Here is a 17801-nt window from a genome sequence, read left to right as displayed (position 1 = left end):
AGGCAGTGCATTCCATGCACCAGCCACTCTGAGTAAAAAACCTTCCTCTAATATCCCCCTTGAACACATTGTTTAATCATTCACAGTCTAGCCTGGAAAACGTATGTAAACCCTTGTATTTAATAACTGGTAGTACCTTTAGCACAATAATCTCCGCCAAATGTTTCTCTGTAGCTGCTGATCAGATTTGCACAACGGCAAGGAGGAATTTTAGACCATTCCTCCATATAAAACTGTTTCAATTCATCAATATTTTTGGGATACCTTGCATGAACAGCCCTCTTCAGGTCATGCCACAGCATCTCAAGTAGATTAAGATCTGGACTCTGACTTAGCCATTCCAAAACATAAATTTTCTTATTTTTAAACCATTCTGTTGTCGATTTACACTTGTGTTTTGGATCATTCTCTTGTTGCATCATCTAACTTCTGCTGAGCTTCAGGTGATGGACCGCTACCTTGACATTCTCCTGTAAAATGTCTTGATACAATTTTGAATTCAGTGATCCCTCAATGATTGCAAGCTGTCTGGGCCCTGAGGCAGCAAAGCAGCCCCAAAGCATGATGCTCCCTTCCACCGTGCTTCACAATTGGGGTGAGGTGTTGGTGTTGCAGTGCCCTTTTTCCTCCAAACATAGCAGTGTGCATTTCTGCCAAAAAGTTCAACTTCTTGTCTCATCTGTCCACAGAACATTGTCTCAGAAGCTTTGTGGAACATCCAGGTGATCTTTTGCAAACTTGAGATGTGCAGCAGTGTTTTTCTTTGAAGAGCAGTGGTTTCCTCCGTGGTGTCCTTCCATGAACACCATTCTTGTTCAGAGTTTTTCTTATAGTGGACAGATGAACTGAGAATTTAGCAAGTTCTAGAGATTTCTGCAGGTCTTTTGCTGTTACCCTTGGGTTCTTTTTCACCTCCTTCAGCATTGCACATTCTGTTCTTTTAGTGTGATCTTTGCAGGACGCCTACTCCTTTGAAGAGTAGCAACAGTACTGAATTTCTTCCATTTGTAGACAATTTCTCTGACTGGACTGATGAACACGCAGGTCTTTAGAAATGCTTTGTAGCCTTTTCCAGCTTCATGCATCTCAACAATTCTTCTCAGGTCCTTTGAAAGTTGTTTTGAAAAATGTATGGTGCACATAAATGGATCTTTCTTGAGAAAAGCAGGCTCTATCAGTAACCTGACTTTGTGTCTTTTTTATAGGGCAAGGTATCTATCTCTGTAACCCACACCCTCCAATCTCATCTCATTGATTGAAACACCTGATTCCAAATAGCTTTTGTAGAAAGCATTATCCCAGAGGTACACATACTTTTTTGAACCTAGACTATGATTGTTTAGTGTACTCAGTATTGATGAGAAGTACAATTGTTTGTATGTTATTAGATTAGGCAGATTGTGTTTGTCTATTATTGTGACTTGATGAATATCAGACCACATTTTATGAGTAATTAATGCAGAAAACCAGGTAATTGCAAAGGGATCGCAATTTTTTTCTTGCAACTGTGTATACATATATGAAAGAGTTACAGACTACTAAATATAACCATATAATGTTAAATAGAAATGAAGAGCATCACCGAACCAGATTGTAAAGCATAGCAGTACACATAACACACGATAACTTAAGAAGGTAAGGATAAAACCTGCAGACGAATCACATACTAAAGTGCATTCATATTAAATATTGTACTGGAACAGAATAACCAGTGACAATTCGTATGATTCAGCATGGAGATCAGAAGCCTAATGGCCTGGGGGAAGAAATTGTTTCTCATCCTGTCCATCCTTGGTAGAGAGTAGGATGCTGGATGGGTGGGTGGGATCTTTAATAATACTAAGGGCACTGCATAGGCAGCACTCCTGATAAATGTCCCCGACAGATGGTAGGGACACCCCTATGATTCTCTCAGCTGTTCTCACAGTCCTTTGTAGAGACTTCTGGTCCAATGCTCGTCTGCTCCCATATCAGATAAAGATGCAACTTGTCAGGATGCTCTCAATGGTGCTCCTGAGGCCTTGCTTGCCTCAGTCTTCTTGGGAAGTGGAGGCGCTTGTTCAGGGAGGTGATATTAAGGGACCAGGTGAGGTCATCCACGATGTGAGCTCCCAGGAACTTGGTGCACTTAACTGTCTCTGTGGCGAAGCCATTTATTCGCAGAGGGGTATGGTTCATCTGCGCCTTCCTTATATTTCCTCATATTCTCTTTCTTGCAAAACAGTCTTACTGTTGTGAAATGGTATTTTTTGAGTTTTAGATCTAAATCCTTTTTTTGTACAATAGTAGGAAATATTAAACAACAAAAGTAAATTAATTATGAAAGCCAAATAAAATAGATCAGTTTAATTTGCATAAATTCAAACAGTTGCCTGATAGAATTAAATTTCCCTCAGAGCAGAAGGATCAAATGATCTGCGAATAATGTAAATTAATTCAAGGGAACTTTATAAATTCATTAAGCTGTTGCAGAAAATAATTTTAATACATCTTGGACGAAATGTAGGCATACTGCCTGGGAGCTGGCAGTATTGCCCATAGTATCCAAAGACAGCTTCTGGATGTGTGACACTGTAAGTACACTAAGTTCTCCTGTTGTATGTCACATACTTCAAATTTCATTAGATTAATTCACACTACCCTGTACAAAGCATGTGTTTTATTAGAGAAGAGGATTTAAGAAGGCCAGCTTTCAAAGGGGAAAAGGAATGATTAAAAACTCTTGTAAAAATATATGGACAGACTGACTTTAATTTCAGTATCAAAGAAAATGTATTTGCCTGGACCAACAGTGCAATGAAAGTTCATTACTATTATATGAAGGATAAAGAGCTGAAATGATAAAGGTTCAAATGAAGAAGACTTGCACTTCTCTGGAGTTTAGAAGCAGGAAACTAGAATACTTTAATAGAATTCTGAGGTCACTGTAGGACAGGTCACAAGAGAGTTTTCCCAGTGAGATTCTGTAGCTAGAAACCAAAATCTCAGGACTGATGTGAGATGCACTTTCTTCACTGTTGTGAATTTTTGGAGTGCTCTGACATTTCAGTCATTGTTTATGTATAAGGCTAAGATAAAAGTTATGATGATAGACTGAGAAAGTGGCATAGTTATGATTTCACGATTAATTGAGCAGAAATTGGATCGGTACCTGGAATAGGTATCTGCACTGTGTGTATTTGAATTCAGTGGCTTGACTTCACTGTCTGAATTAGGTTCCATAAAGGTCTTGATGGGTCTGACCTGGTTTAATGTCAGAGTTCTGAGTAATCCCAGTGAGACAATGTTTAGCTGCTTGATTGTAGTTACAGTCCGTCGCTCAAGTACTGGACCCACAGCTGGTGCACGCAAGTTCATAAATGACTTTTGTTGGAGTAAGTGAATGCTAATGATTACCATCAAGGCTGTTGAACCTCCAGCATACTGCTAGTGTCTTCCACATTGTGGACTGATGCAAAATGCTTACTAAGTTTGTCCCCATTACTACCTTTCCAGTGGACCAGTATCTACTCTTGCCTCTCTTTTATTCTTTATGTGTCTGAAAAAACCTTTGATATCCTCTATTTTGTCTTTCCCCTGCTCCCCTTGAATTTTTAGTTGTCTTCTGTGGATTTTTAAACTTTTCCCGATCCTCTAACTATCCACTAAATTTTGCTGTATTATAAGCCTTCTCTTTTGCTTTTATGTTGCCTTTGACTTCTGTTGTCAGTCATGGCTGCATCATCCTGCTTTTAGGGTATTTCTTTGGGATGTATCTATCCTGTACCTTCTGAATTGCTGCCAGAAACCCCAGCTATTGCCACTCTGCAGTCATCCCTGCTGCTGTCTCCTTCCAATCAATGAAACAGAGTAGTGATACTTGCAATATTACATTAAAACTTATGTATTCATTTATTACAGCTTGTGTCTTGTGTCACCAGGTTCATTCCTAAACTGAGGTGCTATATGTGTGAGCTTCCACATTCTCCCAGAGACTCTGAGTTCCCTCAGATGCTTTGGTACTCTCCAACATACTAAAGTCATGGAGGAGGGCAGTGTGTAGAGAATAGTAGACATGCAAGTTGTGTGATAGGTTTATCACAGTAATGTGGAAGCAACAAGTACAATTTTCGGTACTGTTGATTATTGTTTTGGAACCTCATTGCTGTAAGATGGAATGATATGACTTCATAGTACTTTTTGTGTCTGTTTAATCTTTGGAAATAGTTCGAGGGCTGCTGTAGGAATCCACACTCTAACTGAATGTGCCTTTCCTTTGGGTTTGTTGGGTGACAGAGGTGTACAAAACAATGGAAACAAACTAAAGATCAAAATTTTACAGATGCTGGAAATCTGAAATAAATACAGAAAATGCTAGAAACACTTAGGAGGTTAGATGGTATCTATGGAAAAATGAACAAAGTGTTTTAGTTTGAACCTCTGTCAGAACAGGGAACGGGATTTGTTTTCTCTCTGCCATTTCTAACAAAAGTTGTTTTTAACCTGTTCCACTTTCTAATGGAAACAACTTGTTCTAGTGGTTCAAAATTCCAGAACATCAGGACGTAAATAGAATAAGCTTTGAAAATTCAGAGTGCAATTGCTGTGGTCTGTCATATTAAAATTAGTGATGGAATCAGTGATGGTGGCATACCTGTATGAGAATAACTTGAAATGGTTAAAGGATTTTTTTTATCTAGAGGGTGACAGGAGGTCCAGAATACACTGCCTAAAAGAGTGATAGAATCAGATATCTTTATCACAGATGTCGGACTGTACCACCGTTTTAGCCGGAGTATTCTGTATGTAAGTTAGATGAATCTCAAGCTTGTATAATTTATACAATCTTGATAATAAATGTACTTTGATAAAGTTAATTATAAATTAGTAAATCACTTATCTGTCCTTGACCTTTTACTGAAGTTCAGTAAATCAGATTGGCTTAAGCCAAGGGTGTGGATATACTGTGCAACTACCCCCTCTCTTCAGTGGGTCAGTGCACTGCCTCTGTGTTTATTGCACATCAGCAGAGGGGAAGGTCAGATACTGTATCTTGGTGAGTGACCACTACTGTGATTCAATGAGTGGATGTGAAAACTGGAGACCTGCTAAACGATGAATGGGAGTTGCCTGGTGGCTCATCAAGAGGTCACTGCTTAATACTAGGTATGATAGTGCTCAGCCACTTTAAAAATTACTCAGTCAATCAGAGATATTTACAAACACTCAACTTTCTGAAACCCTCTTTTCAGCTGGTAAGCCAGGAGATGGGCTGTAAGAACCTTGCTTATTAGTCATGAACCAGCTTCTGAGTGGAGGGCTCTGTCCAGAGATCCTCCTAAGTTAGAAAGCGGGTAGTATACTGATGTGTGGAAAATCCAGGCTATTTACAATTCCAAAGATCATTCCTTGCACCACCTAGGGCATAAACCTGCAATTGTGTGTTCACAATTGAAATACAATGAGAAATGTTGATAGATCAATTTTGCTGGAAAATATTAACCCAAAACTTGTAACAAAGGGAAGAATTGTACAAGACAGGAATACGTAATTTGGCCTGATGTGTTTCTGCCAATTGGCAAAACTGCTACTCAACCTAATCATGCCTTCAGCATAAAGTCCATAACCCTTGAAGTGATTTTTTGAAGTATTTTCTGAACTTGATGAGGGTTCTGCCTCTACCACTCTGAAGCAGAGTTTTAGACTCCTACCACCCTCTGAGTAAAATACCTCACCTGCTTTGCTCTAATCCTTCTAACAATAGCCTTTAATCTTTGCCCTAAGGGAAATAGTTCTTTCCTTTTACACCATCTGTCTTCCTCATAAATTTATACACTTGTATTGTCTTCCCTTGACCTCTTAAATTCTTAAGCCAATTTTTTTTTTGTTATAAATAGCACTGTTTTCAGTGCTGTTTTCCAATCTTATTAGATCTCCTTAGTGACCTCTCTGGTATATTTTTCTGTGATGTGATGATCAGAACTGTATGCATTACTCAAATTGTAGCATATCTGGTGGTGTGTACAATCATAGTACTCTTCTCTTCATTTCAGATACTAAAGGAAAACATCACATTTACCAATTTAAACACCTTGTTAATTTTTATACGATCTTTCAGGACATGGTCTTCAAGATTCCCTTATTCCCTAATATCACTGAATGTTCTACTGTTTATTGTAAATTACCATGCTTCTGTAACCTCCTTGAAGGTATTCTTTACATTTCTCCAGATTAAATCCATTTGCTATTTGTTGTACCCAGTTGATCTGCAGACCATCCTGCAATCTCAGGTTTTCATACACAGTAGCAAGAAAAGACTCCTATCTTGCATTCAAACTCTAGGTCAAGATCATTAATATATTACATAAAGCTGATGCCTATGGTGTATACCTCATTACACCCTTCCAGTCACAGAAATGCCCATTTACTATTAACAGTTTTTTCTTGCAGCTGAATCAGTTCTGGGTTCAGTTTGTCCCACTCTCTTGGATCTCATGAGCTTTTACTTTTTTTTTACTTTGACTTTCTCACTCATACTATAGCACAATTTCTCTTGGAGTTTTTGTGGCAAACAAAATTGGCCAAATTCGTATCAATCTTGATTACAATTGTCAGGTTGCATGGTTGTAAAACTTAATCTAACCAAATTTAATTTCTGTTAATCAATTAAGTTTTTTTAGATACTTACTGTTGGCTAGGACTTGGTAACTTAATTTTCCCAAGTGCTTAGCATGAATCTGCATTCTGCAAAATGTGGAAACTGTTGTTTTAATTATGACCCCTGATTTTCAGAGGCCAGGGTCATGGTGGTGTGCTTCAAAACCTGTAGTTATCCAGTCTGGACCAGGTCAGCAGATATTGCATGCAGTTACCCCTGCAGGATTTGGCTCACAAGAGATACCCTTCATGCTTAAGTGTTTTGACAGCAATCATTATTTAACACTGTAGGGCAATGTGTTAATAAAAATCATTCTCTTTACGAGGTGGTAATAAAAGGAGAAAATATATTGCAATTATTCAAGTCATATGAGGAAACGCCGATTATTCAGGAATAACACTGCAACTCTACTAAACAGGTGCACAGGGTTACAATACAGTACTTTGAAAATATTTATGCTATTTATTGCTTTTAATGTATAAATATGTTCTATTTTCTATTCGGCATTGAACTTTCCATTTGTTTTGTACAGCACAGAGGTATCATCTTTGGTTACTGACCACCACTTTATCCACCTGTGTGTATAGTATAAGACATCTGCTGCAAAGCAATGTTTTCATAACACAAAAAATCCAAATGATACCATACTGCAAATGCTGTATTGAAGTGAAGCTGCAGGAGACAATCAAAGGTGGCCATACTAGTAACACTAACTCAGCTACTGAGACTGGTCATGATACATGGTTGATGAAAAATGTAAAGTGCTGAATAAAGGCTGCTAGTCTTTGTGCAGGAAGATCACAATTAATTGTGTAGAAAGTTCACAATTAATTTTGGATAGAACTCTTTTGTCTTTCATTTAATTCTGCACTTGAAAAGAGTGTCATTCTGAAAACTCAAGCCAGATTCAATTATCATGAAAGTTCAAGGCTGGGAATAGATAAGTTTGTGAGAAATTATTTTCTGACCAATACTGTGTAAACATAGGATATTTCATTGCACTTAAAGTACTGGGATCACAAAATCACCTTTTGATCTCTGTATTTGAAATTTTACTTAATGTGAAGCCCTTTATTGGTTGGGCTCGACTTTGGATATTGTGTCTTTGTTGTAGTACAGTATGGAGAGCAAGCTGTTGCCCATGCATCAGGCTACCCCTCTCCATGCAGCTGGTGAATCCAAAGGAACAGCAGAGACCAATGCAGTTTGGCACTATTGGTGTTGCAGGAGTTGGCAGTCAGTGTTGAACTCAACGTAGGTATTTAAGCTCCAGATTTTCCCTCCAGGTTTACTGCAGACATTTTCCTCATGAGTGGATATAGTCACAAAGCAGAGGAGGTTTGAGATTAAAGTTTTCTATGTCTAGATGACCTGCCATATAGACTGAGATGCACACCATTGAAAGCATTTAATAGGTAGTGAGAGCATATCCCCACTACCTTCCCTGGCTATGACAACATTAAGGAACCTTCATTCTGCTTTACTTTGAAATTACAAAGTAGAGTTCAATTGTGACCATTTTCATTGGGATGATGATGGCATGTAGTTTAAAGAAACTGCCCTTGCATCATTCCAGGGTTTGTGCACTTATAAAAAGAATTTATATGGGAAGTGGATTAGAAAGTATTATCCCATAATTACTGTAAATCTGAAACGAAGGAAAAATTCAACCGATTATGTAAAAGAAGAGACGATTGGTGGGGTTTTATTTACAGTCCTCTAGCAAACTGCTGACAAATGCTTGGCATTTGGATATATAAAACAAAGAAAAGTACAATAAAAGATGAGGTCCTTCAGCTCACCTGCGCTGACCTTGATGCCAATTAAACAAAGCTCTGCTGCCTGAACATGGCATGTATCCTTCTTTTCTTCCTCTGTTCTTGTGCCTGTCTAAATGGTGATTAAACATCATTATCATGTTTGCTTCTGTTGTTGTTCCTGGCAGGGCAGTCCAGGCATCTACTACTACTTTGTGTGTATTAAAACTTAAACCTATGTCCTAGTATTTGACATTTCAACCTGGGGGGGGGGGGAGACTATCTATTTACCCCATCTATGCCTCTCATAAGAGGTCAGCCCTCAGGCTCTGACACCCTAGAGAAGACAATCCAAGTTTATCCAACCTCTCCTTATCTAATGCACCTCTAAATCAGGGAACATCCTGATGAATCTTTTCTACATCATTTCTAATGCCACCATATCCTTCTTATAGCGAGGTGTCCAGAATTGGATACAATACTCTAAATCAGGGCTTCCCAACCTGGGGTCCATGGACCCCTTGCTTAACAGTGTTGGGCCATTGCATAAAAAAGGTTGGAAACCCCTGCTCTAAATACTGCTTAACCAAAGGTTTGTATAGCTGCCACATAACTTCCCGGCTTTTATATTCAATGCCCTAACCAATGGAGGCAAGCATGTCATATGCGTTACCGGCCTATTCATGTGCTGCCACTTGCACCACTGCTCCAAAGGGTCCTGCCATTTGCTCTTTCTTTCTGTCTTGTCTTCCATTGATGAGGCACCTTACAATTGTCTGGATTATACTCCCATCTATCATTTCTCAGCCCAATTTTCCAGTTGCACTAAATCCTGTTGTAACTTTCCTCACTATTCACAATTCCCTGAATGTTTGTATCACCTGCAGACTTACTCATCAGCCACTGACGTTTTCATCCAATATGTACATTGGAATGCAGAGTCCTGAACCTGCTGAGATACTTGACTCCAGGTGCGATCTAAGTCAGAGAACAAACTTGCTGGAATTCCCTAGCTTTCACACTGATTAGAACTAGCACAGAATTCATGAGCATAGAACATAGAATAGTACAGCACAGTACAGGCCCTTTGGCCCACAATGTTGTGCTGACCCTTAAACCCTGCCTCCCATATAACCCCATACCTTAAATTCCTCCATATTCCTGTCTAGTAGTCTCTTAGAGCCTCTCAGTTGAATGATTTTTGTACGACTATGAAGAAAATGGAGTAAAAATAAAGCTTGTCTTTATTTTTTTGTGCTTTTTTGTTTTTTTTAAATTAATTCTTTATTGTAGTTTTTAAATTTTTTGAATGGCTGGATAATTGAGAACTGTTGAAAGAATTTGACAATTTTTGATAAATGACAAAACTAGGGGAGTGGTTTTACTGCTTAACAGGTTTTCTCATCAGTTTAATGAATACTATATAACCATATATGGAATACCTCTAGACTTACCCCATTACCTAAAAGTACATTCCACAAGGGCTATGTCAAGTGAGTCCAAGAAACTTTCAGCTCACACGTTCCTATGAGTGAAGTGCAAGATAATTGTATTTACCAAATTTGAGAGTAGATGACGAGCCTCTCAACAAAATCTGGGCCATTACCTTTTCTGTCTCCTCACAGGTTTACTGATATTGATAGTTTTGAGTGATTCTTAGTTCTTCTAGAAGTGATTTTTATTTATGTTCTGGTTTGCTTTCATATAAAGTGATGTACTCTGATTTTTTTTGAGGCATCAGTTTTATTATCCCAGTGAAAAAGTATCAAATAAGAAATGTTACTTATTCCCTTAAATCAGATTACATATTGGTAGGATGAGTTCAATTAATTAAACATGCACTCTATGATAGCAGAGTGTTGGATAGCGATTAGAACAGGAAACATTTAAACCTGAACTCCAAATTTTGCGTTCTGAGGCCTTATGTACTGCTATCCTTGCCAAATTTAGGACAAGAATCAACTTTAGAGATTTCTTGATCCTTGTGATATAACCCCTCTGCTCTAAAATGTCGGTGGTCATTTTTGTTGATTGATGTCTCTGGTATTCTATTTCTATAGTATTGCCCCAGGGTCTATTCAGAATATGCTTTGAAAGCCCAAGGAATTGACCTTGCTCTCTTATTTTTTTAAAAAGGGAAACTCTTAATTGCAAAATTGTTCTACATTGCTGAATTCTTTCAGAACCATGGTTAGAATTTTGACCTGTTTAACTTTGCTTGTTTTATGTCTGATTACTAGTGGAATATATTATGAGGTAAATAATGTTACTTTGCTATTTTTAAATCTTCTAGAGGTTTTGGGTAATGGACAGGTAATCATGCTTTAAATGTAAATCATGGACAGCTTCTGTTTGAGAGGATTGTGACCTTGGGTGAATTTACTTGTCACTGAAGTAGTTATTGACATTTGCAAATAGCAAATTCACAAGCAAAACAGGTAAAACGTGTTGCCTCAGTGTTCTTATGAAGTGCCAACAAGCATTTGAATTGTAAAAGCAAATTTCACCGCATCTTGACAGTTTTACTGTGGAAACTCAACCGTCCAACAGAACCTCTGCTGCCCCAAGCCATTTCCAAGCATCTTGGCTCAGATGCAAAAGGCCCTTGTCCCAGAACTGCAGGCTAATAGAACTTTGGAGGCATTGGAACGTTATGTTCTGGAGAAAGTTCTTCACTTTTATTTGTGTTTGTAGAATTTATCTGGTTTACATTTTATTTACTGAGAAAACCAATGCAGACTTGCAGGTGTTCGTCTAAGAATGAAGATTAATGTGAGTAATTAGAGCATTTGTCGGTTAAAAATACAGCTGTATTCTTCAGTACTGTTTTGCATTTTCAACAGAATGTTTAGGGGTCGCTTTTTTTCCAATTCACTGTCTGTCCAGCAACTCTGTTTATTATTTAACATTGTGCACTTCACCTATTCTGCTTAGTATCAACGTAACATGGGTCTGTTTGTAGTCTTTGGTCTCGTGTGTACCAATTCTGCATGCTCTGTGACTTATAGGAAAGACATGCTTGTAATGGTTGATTGCTGGATTAATAAATAGAGCAACAGATGTCCAATATAGAAGGATTTAATGATACCATTGCAGCTCTAGCAATCAAATAATAATTAAGATGTGTTTTTATTTGCTTGCGATGGGTTGTGGGAGCTGATTATAAAGATCCACCTTTGATTCAATAGATGGCATCAGGAATTCTAACTGAAATTCAGTTTTGCTTTCACAATATGTTACTGTCAGAGAATTCCTTATACAGCTCTTCACAAAAACCATAAATCAGGATTATCATTCTCTTATGACAAATGTATGAAATTATTATACAGACATTGTGTGGAATAATACATAAATCAATTAACAAAGGCTGGTTATAATTGCAAAAGTATAATTTGATGATTTTATTGAACTCATTTATTTATTAAACCATGAGAAGTAAGTACATCTTCAGAACACTAGCTGCAGTACGAGATCTTTTATTTGGATAATTTGTTTTTTTTTATTCCTTTTGAGTCAAAGGGATTCATGTATCTGATGGTGTAAAAGTCACTGTTAATTGAGACTTTGTGGACATTCTCTCCAAATAATATTTATTATCTAGTTGGAAAATGATTATGGTTCTGTTTTATAGATCTGCGTCAGCTTGAAGACATAATTTTCTGTCCTTTAATGGTTTCAGATCTAATATTTTTGACTTTTTGGTCATTGGTCATTTAATGCTGTGATAATTCGTGTATGGTGATCCATTTTGCTACCATAATTATACTCAATTGTGTTCTAAACTGGAAAGTTTGAGATTTGAGGTATTACTAACTACATCACTGTAATTAGAATTGATTTTCCATTAAATTTATAATTCACTCTGATATTCAATTCTAAAAGTGGTGTGGTTGGTTTATGTCTTCAACTCTCAAGTCCAAATGGGACAATTAGGTTGAAGAGTGGATCAGCAACAGTGAGGTTTTGAATTACAATTTCAAAACCTAGTAGGATAATAGGAGAGCTGGAGTAAATGTACTTGCTAGAATTATCAAATGGCAATAGAAAAATTGGGCCAGATATTGATAAAATAAAAACAGAATGCACTTAGATAGAGATGAGAGACAAAATAATGAAAGATCATTGACCTGAAACATTAACCCAGCTGTTTTTCTTGACAGGTGATATCTGACCTGTTGAGTAATTCTAGCATGTCCAGTTTCCATTTATTTATTGATTGATTATTTAGAGACCAGCTGGTAACAAGCCCTTACAGCCCAATAAGCCTGCGGCACCCAATAACACCCATGTGACAAAATAACCTACTAACCCCTACATCTTTGGAATGTGGGACAAACCAGAGCACTTGGTGGAAAGCTATGCAGTCATAAGAAGAACATACAAACTCCTTACAGACAGCGGTGGTATTAAACCTGGCACTGTGAAGCATTACGCTAAATACTATACTGTGAGAGATAAAAATACACCAATATCACTAATAAAGATCATCCAAAAATAGGAAAGGAGGAGGCATAAGATACTTTCAAACAAATCAGAAAATGATTAGCAAATACAGAATATCGTGGATTGCAAATATAATAAATCTCTGATATTCCACTGTAGCGCTCTCGTTCGGGTGTAACTGGAATGCCGAATTAAACGCCGAGATAAACCACAGTCTATGAGAACCAGGTCGCAGTAAGATTAACCATTTACTGTTCACTCTTCACATTAACATATGGTGAAAACTGTTGATAAAACAATACAAGATTGATACAGTATTTGTTCCTTTCTTAACATCACATTTCCATTGTAAATACCTGTAAAAGTGACTATAACTACATTACATTAAGGTGCAGTATACAGGCAGAGTTAACCTACGCCATTGACTACTTTAAATACACTTCAATGCAAACTATCCGCAACTCTTTAACTAACGAAAACATAAACATTATCGACCGTCGTTACTTTTAACAGGATCGGCGTTAACATCTTAGTTCAATATATCGATTATCTATTAACTTACAGCGTTGCTCTCACTATGATTTCTAATGCTTGCAAAACAACTTCTGCTCGGGTCTGCCTCGTGGTGAGCCCCCACCCTCGTGTTGATCTCAAACCGGTATTTTCCCACAAGAAACCGGATGTGACATCATCGCATGCCGATATATTTTACAGGCAATGAATATACTTTAAACACTTCTAATTCTAACTAGAAAATACTAACAAATGAATTACTAAGCGAAAATATTATAAACTAAATAACTGCCATAAAGACAACACACTCCCCGCCTGACCTTCGTAAGGTCACAATGAACAGAATACAAAACTTATTCTCTAATCAGTCATTAGGTAGAAGTAGAATAACTTCTGTAACTGGCCTTTGGTAAATTTTCACATCGCCTTGGTCGGTAGTCTTCAACTTGATCTTCCTGACATGTCCATCCCCACTAGGGAATGTAGCAGTGATTCTGGCCATTGACCAGCTGTTGTGGGCGATTTGCTTGTCCCTGAGCAGTCTCCAGCGAGACCAGAATCGATTTGCCAGAGCTTGGACTTGTCTCCATTGCTTTGTGTACAAATCCTTGTCTGAGAAGTCTCCTGGTGGAGGGGGAGCTCCTGCCTTCTGCGTAAGGAGCGTTGATGGCGAAAGTATGAAGGGGTTTTCTGGGTCAGAAGACACAGGTAGGAGTGGTCGTGCGTTTATAATGGCTGTGACCTCTGCCATTAGGGTGCACAGTACCTCGTGGGTCAATCGGGTGTGTTGCTGCATCTCAGGTTTCCTTTTCCGGGTTTTTTGTAAGGACGTGAACCACTTGACTGCCTGCTCTTTGTTATTTGGTGAGCGCTGGCGTGGTTCTCTGAAAGGCAATGGGGCGACCCCATTCTTTGCTTCATCTCTGAAGACCTTGGTGTCCTTTGTTTTTAAGGAAATGGCGTCTTGAGCTGATTGAGCAAGTTTATTACCATGCTCGGTTTGAACGAAAACTGACCCTGCGTCTCGTCAGTTACTTTACGCTTGTTAATGTCTTGTTGTGCTTCCTTAATGCACGGGACACTTGTGCAGGGTTGAAAAATTGAATGGCGGCCACTCTCTAGCACATTGGTCTTGAGTGTGTTAACCGTCGGTTTGTGTACATTGCCAGGGCACATCCCTCCTATCACCACCCAGCCTAGATCCAGGCGTTGCGCAAAGGGGGCGTCGTGTGGTCCATTGACCTGCTGCCTAACCTTGTGCACCCGGAGAACGTCTCTCCCTAATAGCAGGAGTATTTCTGCTTTTGGGTCCAGTTCTGGGATGTGTTTGGCGATGTGGTGGAGATGTGGCTGGTGTAGCACCGCACTTGGTGTCGGGATCTCAGTGCGGTTATTCATGATTTCATTGCGCTCTAAGAGCGGAGGGAGACAGATGACGACTTTACCATCCAGGGACTCGATCTGGACGCCTTCTGCCTTCCTTCCTTGGGTTTCCATGTTGCCTGAGCAAGTTCTGAGGTAGTATGGGAACGTCTCACTCTCAATGTTGAACAATTTAAAGAACTCTGGACTGACTAGTGAGCGATTGCTCTGAACATCCAGAATCACATAGGCTTTGATGGCCTTGTCTTTGGCTCCTCTAGGGTACACCTTAGTGAGGTAGATCTTGGAACAAGAACGGCTTGACTGAGCTTGACCGCAAACTTCTGTACAGTTCGTGCTGACAACTGTTGTCCCGGAGTGAGCCTCTCCCTCCCCGCTGTCCTGTTGTGGGGGTGAAGGAGCGTTGTCGGTTCTTTCATTCTCGACTTCATCACGGAGTTGCGAGGGTAAGTTGTCTTCCTCATATGGATGTGATGCAATCGGACCTCCCTGAGGTTCCTCATGGCATGGGATGTTATCGAATACGTATGGAGAGGAAGGACGAGCCTGCCTGTCTGTTTGAGATCGGATATAGTCGCTTGTGCGTTCCAATCTGGTCCTTTCTGAAGTAGATCTTACTTCGGCCAGATCATGCATTTCTTCAGCTTCTTCTATGTACTCTGCTTCCGCCTTGGCAGCTTCTTCTTCTCTTTCTAGCTGCAGCACTTGCAACTTTGTCGATATCCTTGCCATTTCCAACAGGGTTTCGGCTTCTCTGGGGGCCACTTCCATTTCTCTGGCGGCCTTTTCCTTCTGGATTTCGGCTTCTCTGGCGGCCACTTCCATTTCTCTGGCAGCCTTTTCCTTCTGGATTCTGACTTCTCTGGCAGCCTGTTCCATTTTCAAATCTGTTTCTTGTCTGGCGTAGCGCAGTCGCACCCTGGCGGCTTCTGCCTTGGCCCTTGCATGGGTGGACTTACTTGATGTCGCTCTACTGCCCTTGTCGCTGGGCGGCATCGACTTGATGCTGGATCGAGATGACATTGCAGCACTTGAAACACCTGATAATGCCGCTTTTTCACTGTAGCGCTCTCGTTCGGGTGTAACTGGAACGCCGAATTAAATGCTGAGATAAACCACAGTCAATGAGAACCAGGTCGCAGTAAGATTAACCATTTACTGTTCACTCTTCACATTAACATATGGTGAAAACTGTTGATAAAACAATACAAGATTGATACAGTATTTGTTTCTTTCTTAACATCACAGTTCCATTGTAAATACTTGTAAAAGTGACTATAACTACATTACATTAAGGTGCAGTATACAGGCATAGTTAACCTATGCCATTGACTACTTTAAATACACTTCAATGCAAACTATCCGCAACTCTTTAACTAACAAAAACATAAACATTATCGACCGTCGTTACTTTTAACAGGATCGGCGTTAACATCTTAGTTCAATATATCGATTATCTATTAACTTACAGCATTGCTCTCACTGTGATTTCTAATGCTTGCAAAACAACTTCTGCTCGGGTCTGCCTCGTGGTGAGCCCCCACCCTCGCGTTGATCTCAAACCGGTATTTTCCCACAAGACGCGGCGAAACCGGATGTGACATCATCACATGCCGATATATTTTACAGGCAATGAATATACTTTAAACACTTCTAATTCTAACTAGAAAATACTAACAAATGAATTACTAAGCAAAAATATTATAAACTAAATAACTGCCATAAAGACAACACATCCACCATCAGATTATTTAGAAATTCTGATGGTTCAGTATTTGTCTCACTGATGTCTTGTTTCTTACACTCTCTTTAAACTCACTAGAGCCCCATTTCTCATGCTCCTTTTAAACCCACTGGCTTCAGTATATTCCTATAAAATGAAAGGCTGGTAATTTTCCACAGTATATATTTGCACTGTGAAACCCATTTGTTTCACACATGGTACAGGTTGTCACTTTTTTGGTAGTTCTGTAGAATTTCCAGTGTCTGTTGATGAAAGGTTAATGCTATTACCAATTGCATGCCAAAAATATTATTTTCAGTTACATTTTTGTACATCAGTTTTTGTCTAAATTGCACTTGCTTCCTTTCAGGATACACAGCCATTTGCCAATGCCCACGATGTGCTGTCCCGTTCTCGGTCACGTAGCAATGTTTTGAATAAAGTTGAACATGCACAACAGCGCTGGAAGAGACAGGTTCAAGAACAGAGGAAGTCTGTTTTCGATCGTCATGTTGTTCTCAGCTAAAAACACTGCCTTTTAAAGATTTTGCAGGAAAACTCAGTGGACCTACAGATCAGATCTCTTCAAGATTTCACCTGCTGAGAGAATTACTTTAGCTTTGATACGTTGATGTAAATTATTTGGTACATGTGTAATAATCATACTTGTGTTTGATAATACCTTGCAATTGGGATTTTCATTTGCGTTTGGAGAGTTTACCCTAACTTTTGCCCATCAATAAATTTATGGTATAGTTGTGGAACAAGTTGTACAAGATAATGTCGTTAACATTAATTATAAACTAATTATAAAAATGTAGCTAAAATTAATATTTTCAATGCTTTAATTATGTGGTTCAGTTACAAAAAATTTTGGAAGTTACTGTACATAGGATATTGATCTGCTATAAAATTAGCAACCTTAATAATGATTACAGGATGCCTGTAAAACAAAATAATTTCTTTGTAAAAGTCTAAGCACTCCCTGTCATAAAGGAAGTGCCTAAGATATTTGTTGACACCCAACACTTAATTTTCATTTTTATTTTTAAACTGAATTTTTAATGAGTTAATGAAACTTAAAGATGACAACTATAAACACAATTGTGAAGGTAATTGATCCAGTATTAAACTAGTATATGTTCTGGCTGAGCAGTTATTTACAACCAATCTGATGAAGTATAGAAAAAAAATCAACACTGATTAAAAATGGTTTGTGTATTGTTGCCTACCCATATGTTGCAGAAATAATTATTTAAATGTTATGTTGGGCTAATGATACACCTTTTGAAGTTATTTGTTCTACACCATTTTACACCAGTATGTGTTGAATTGCCTGATCTTC

The 17801-nt window shown here is 38.6% G+C and overlaps 1 protein-coding gene across 2 annotated transcripts in view; it reads left to right on the top strand.

Moving 5' to 3' along the window:
- Positions 1–17477, top strand: part of tmem9b (TMEM9 domain family, member B) — a 29803-nt gene extending 12326 nt beyond the window's left edge. For both annotated transcript variants that reach the window (XM_059975858.1, XM_059975857.1), the window contains exon 5: positions 16827–17477. In XM_059975858.1, coding sequence (XP_059831841.1) covers positions 16827–16982 — 156 coding nt within the window. In that variant the 3' untranslated portion in view covers positions 16983–17477. The remainder of the gene's footprint in view (positions 1–16826) is intronic.
- The last annotated feature ends 324 nt before the right edge of the window (positions 17478–17801 follow it).

This window comes from Hypanus sabinus, chromosome 7 (assembly GCF_030144855.1).
Source record: "Hypanus sabinus isolate sHypSab1 chromosome 7, sHypSab1.hap1, whole genome shotgun sequence".
In the NCBI taxonomy this organism is placed as follows: Eukaryota; Metazoa; Chordata; class Chondrichthyes; order Myliobatiformes; family Dasyatidae; genus Hypanus; species Hypanus sabinus.
This window is presented reverse-complemented; position numbering and strand designations above follow the sequence as displayed.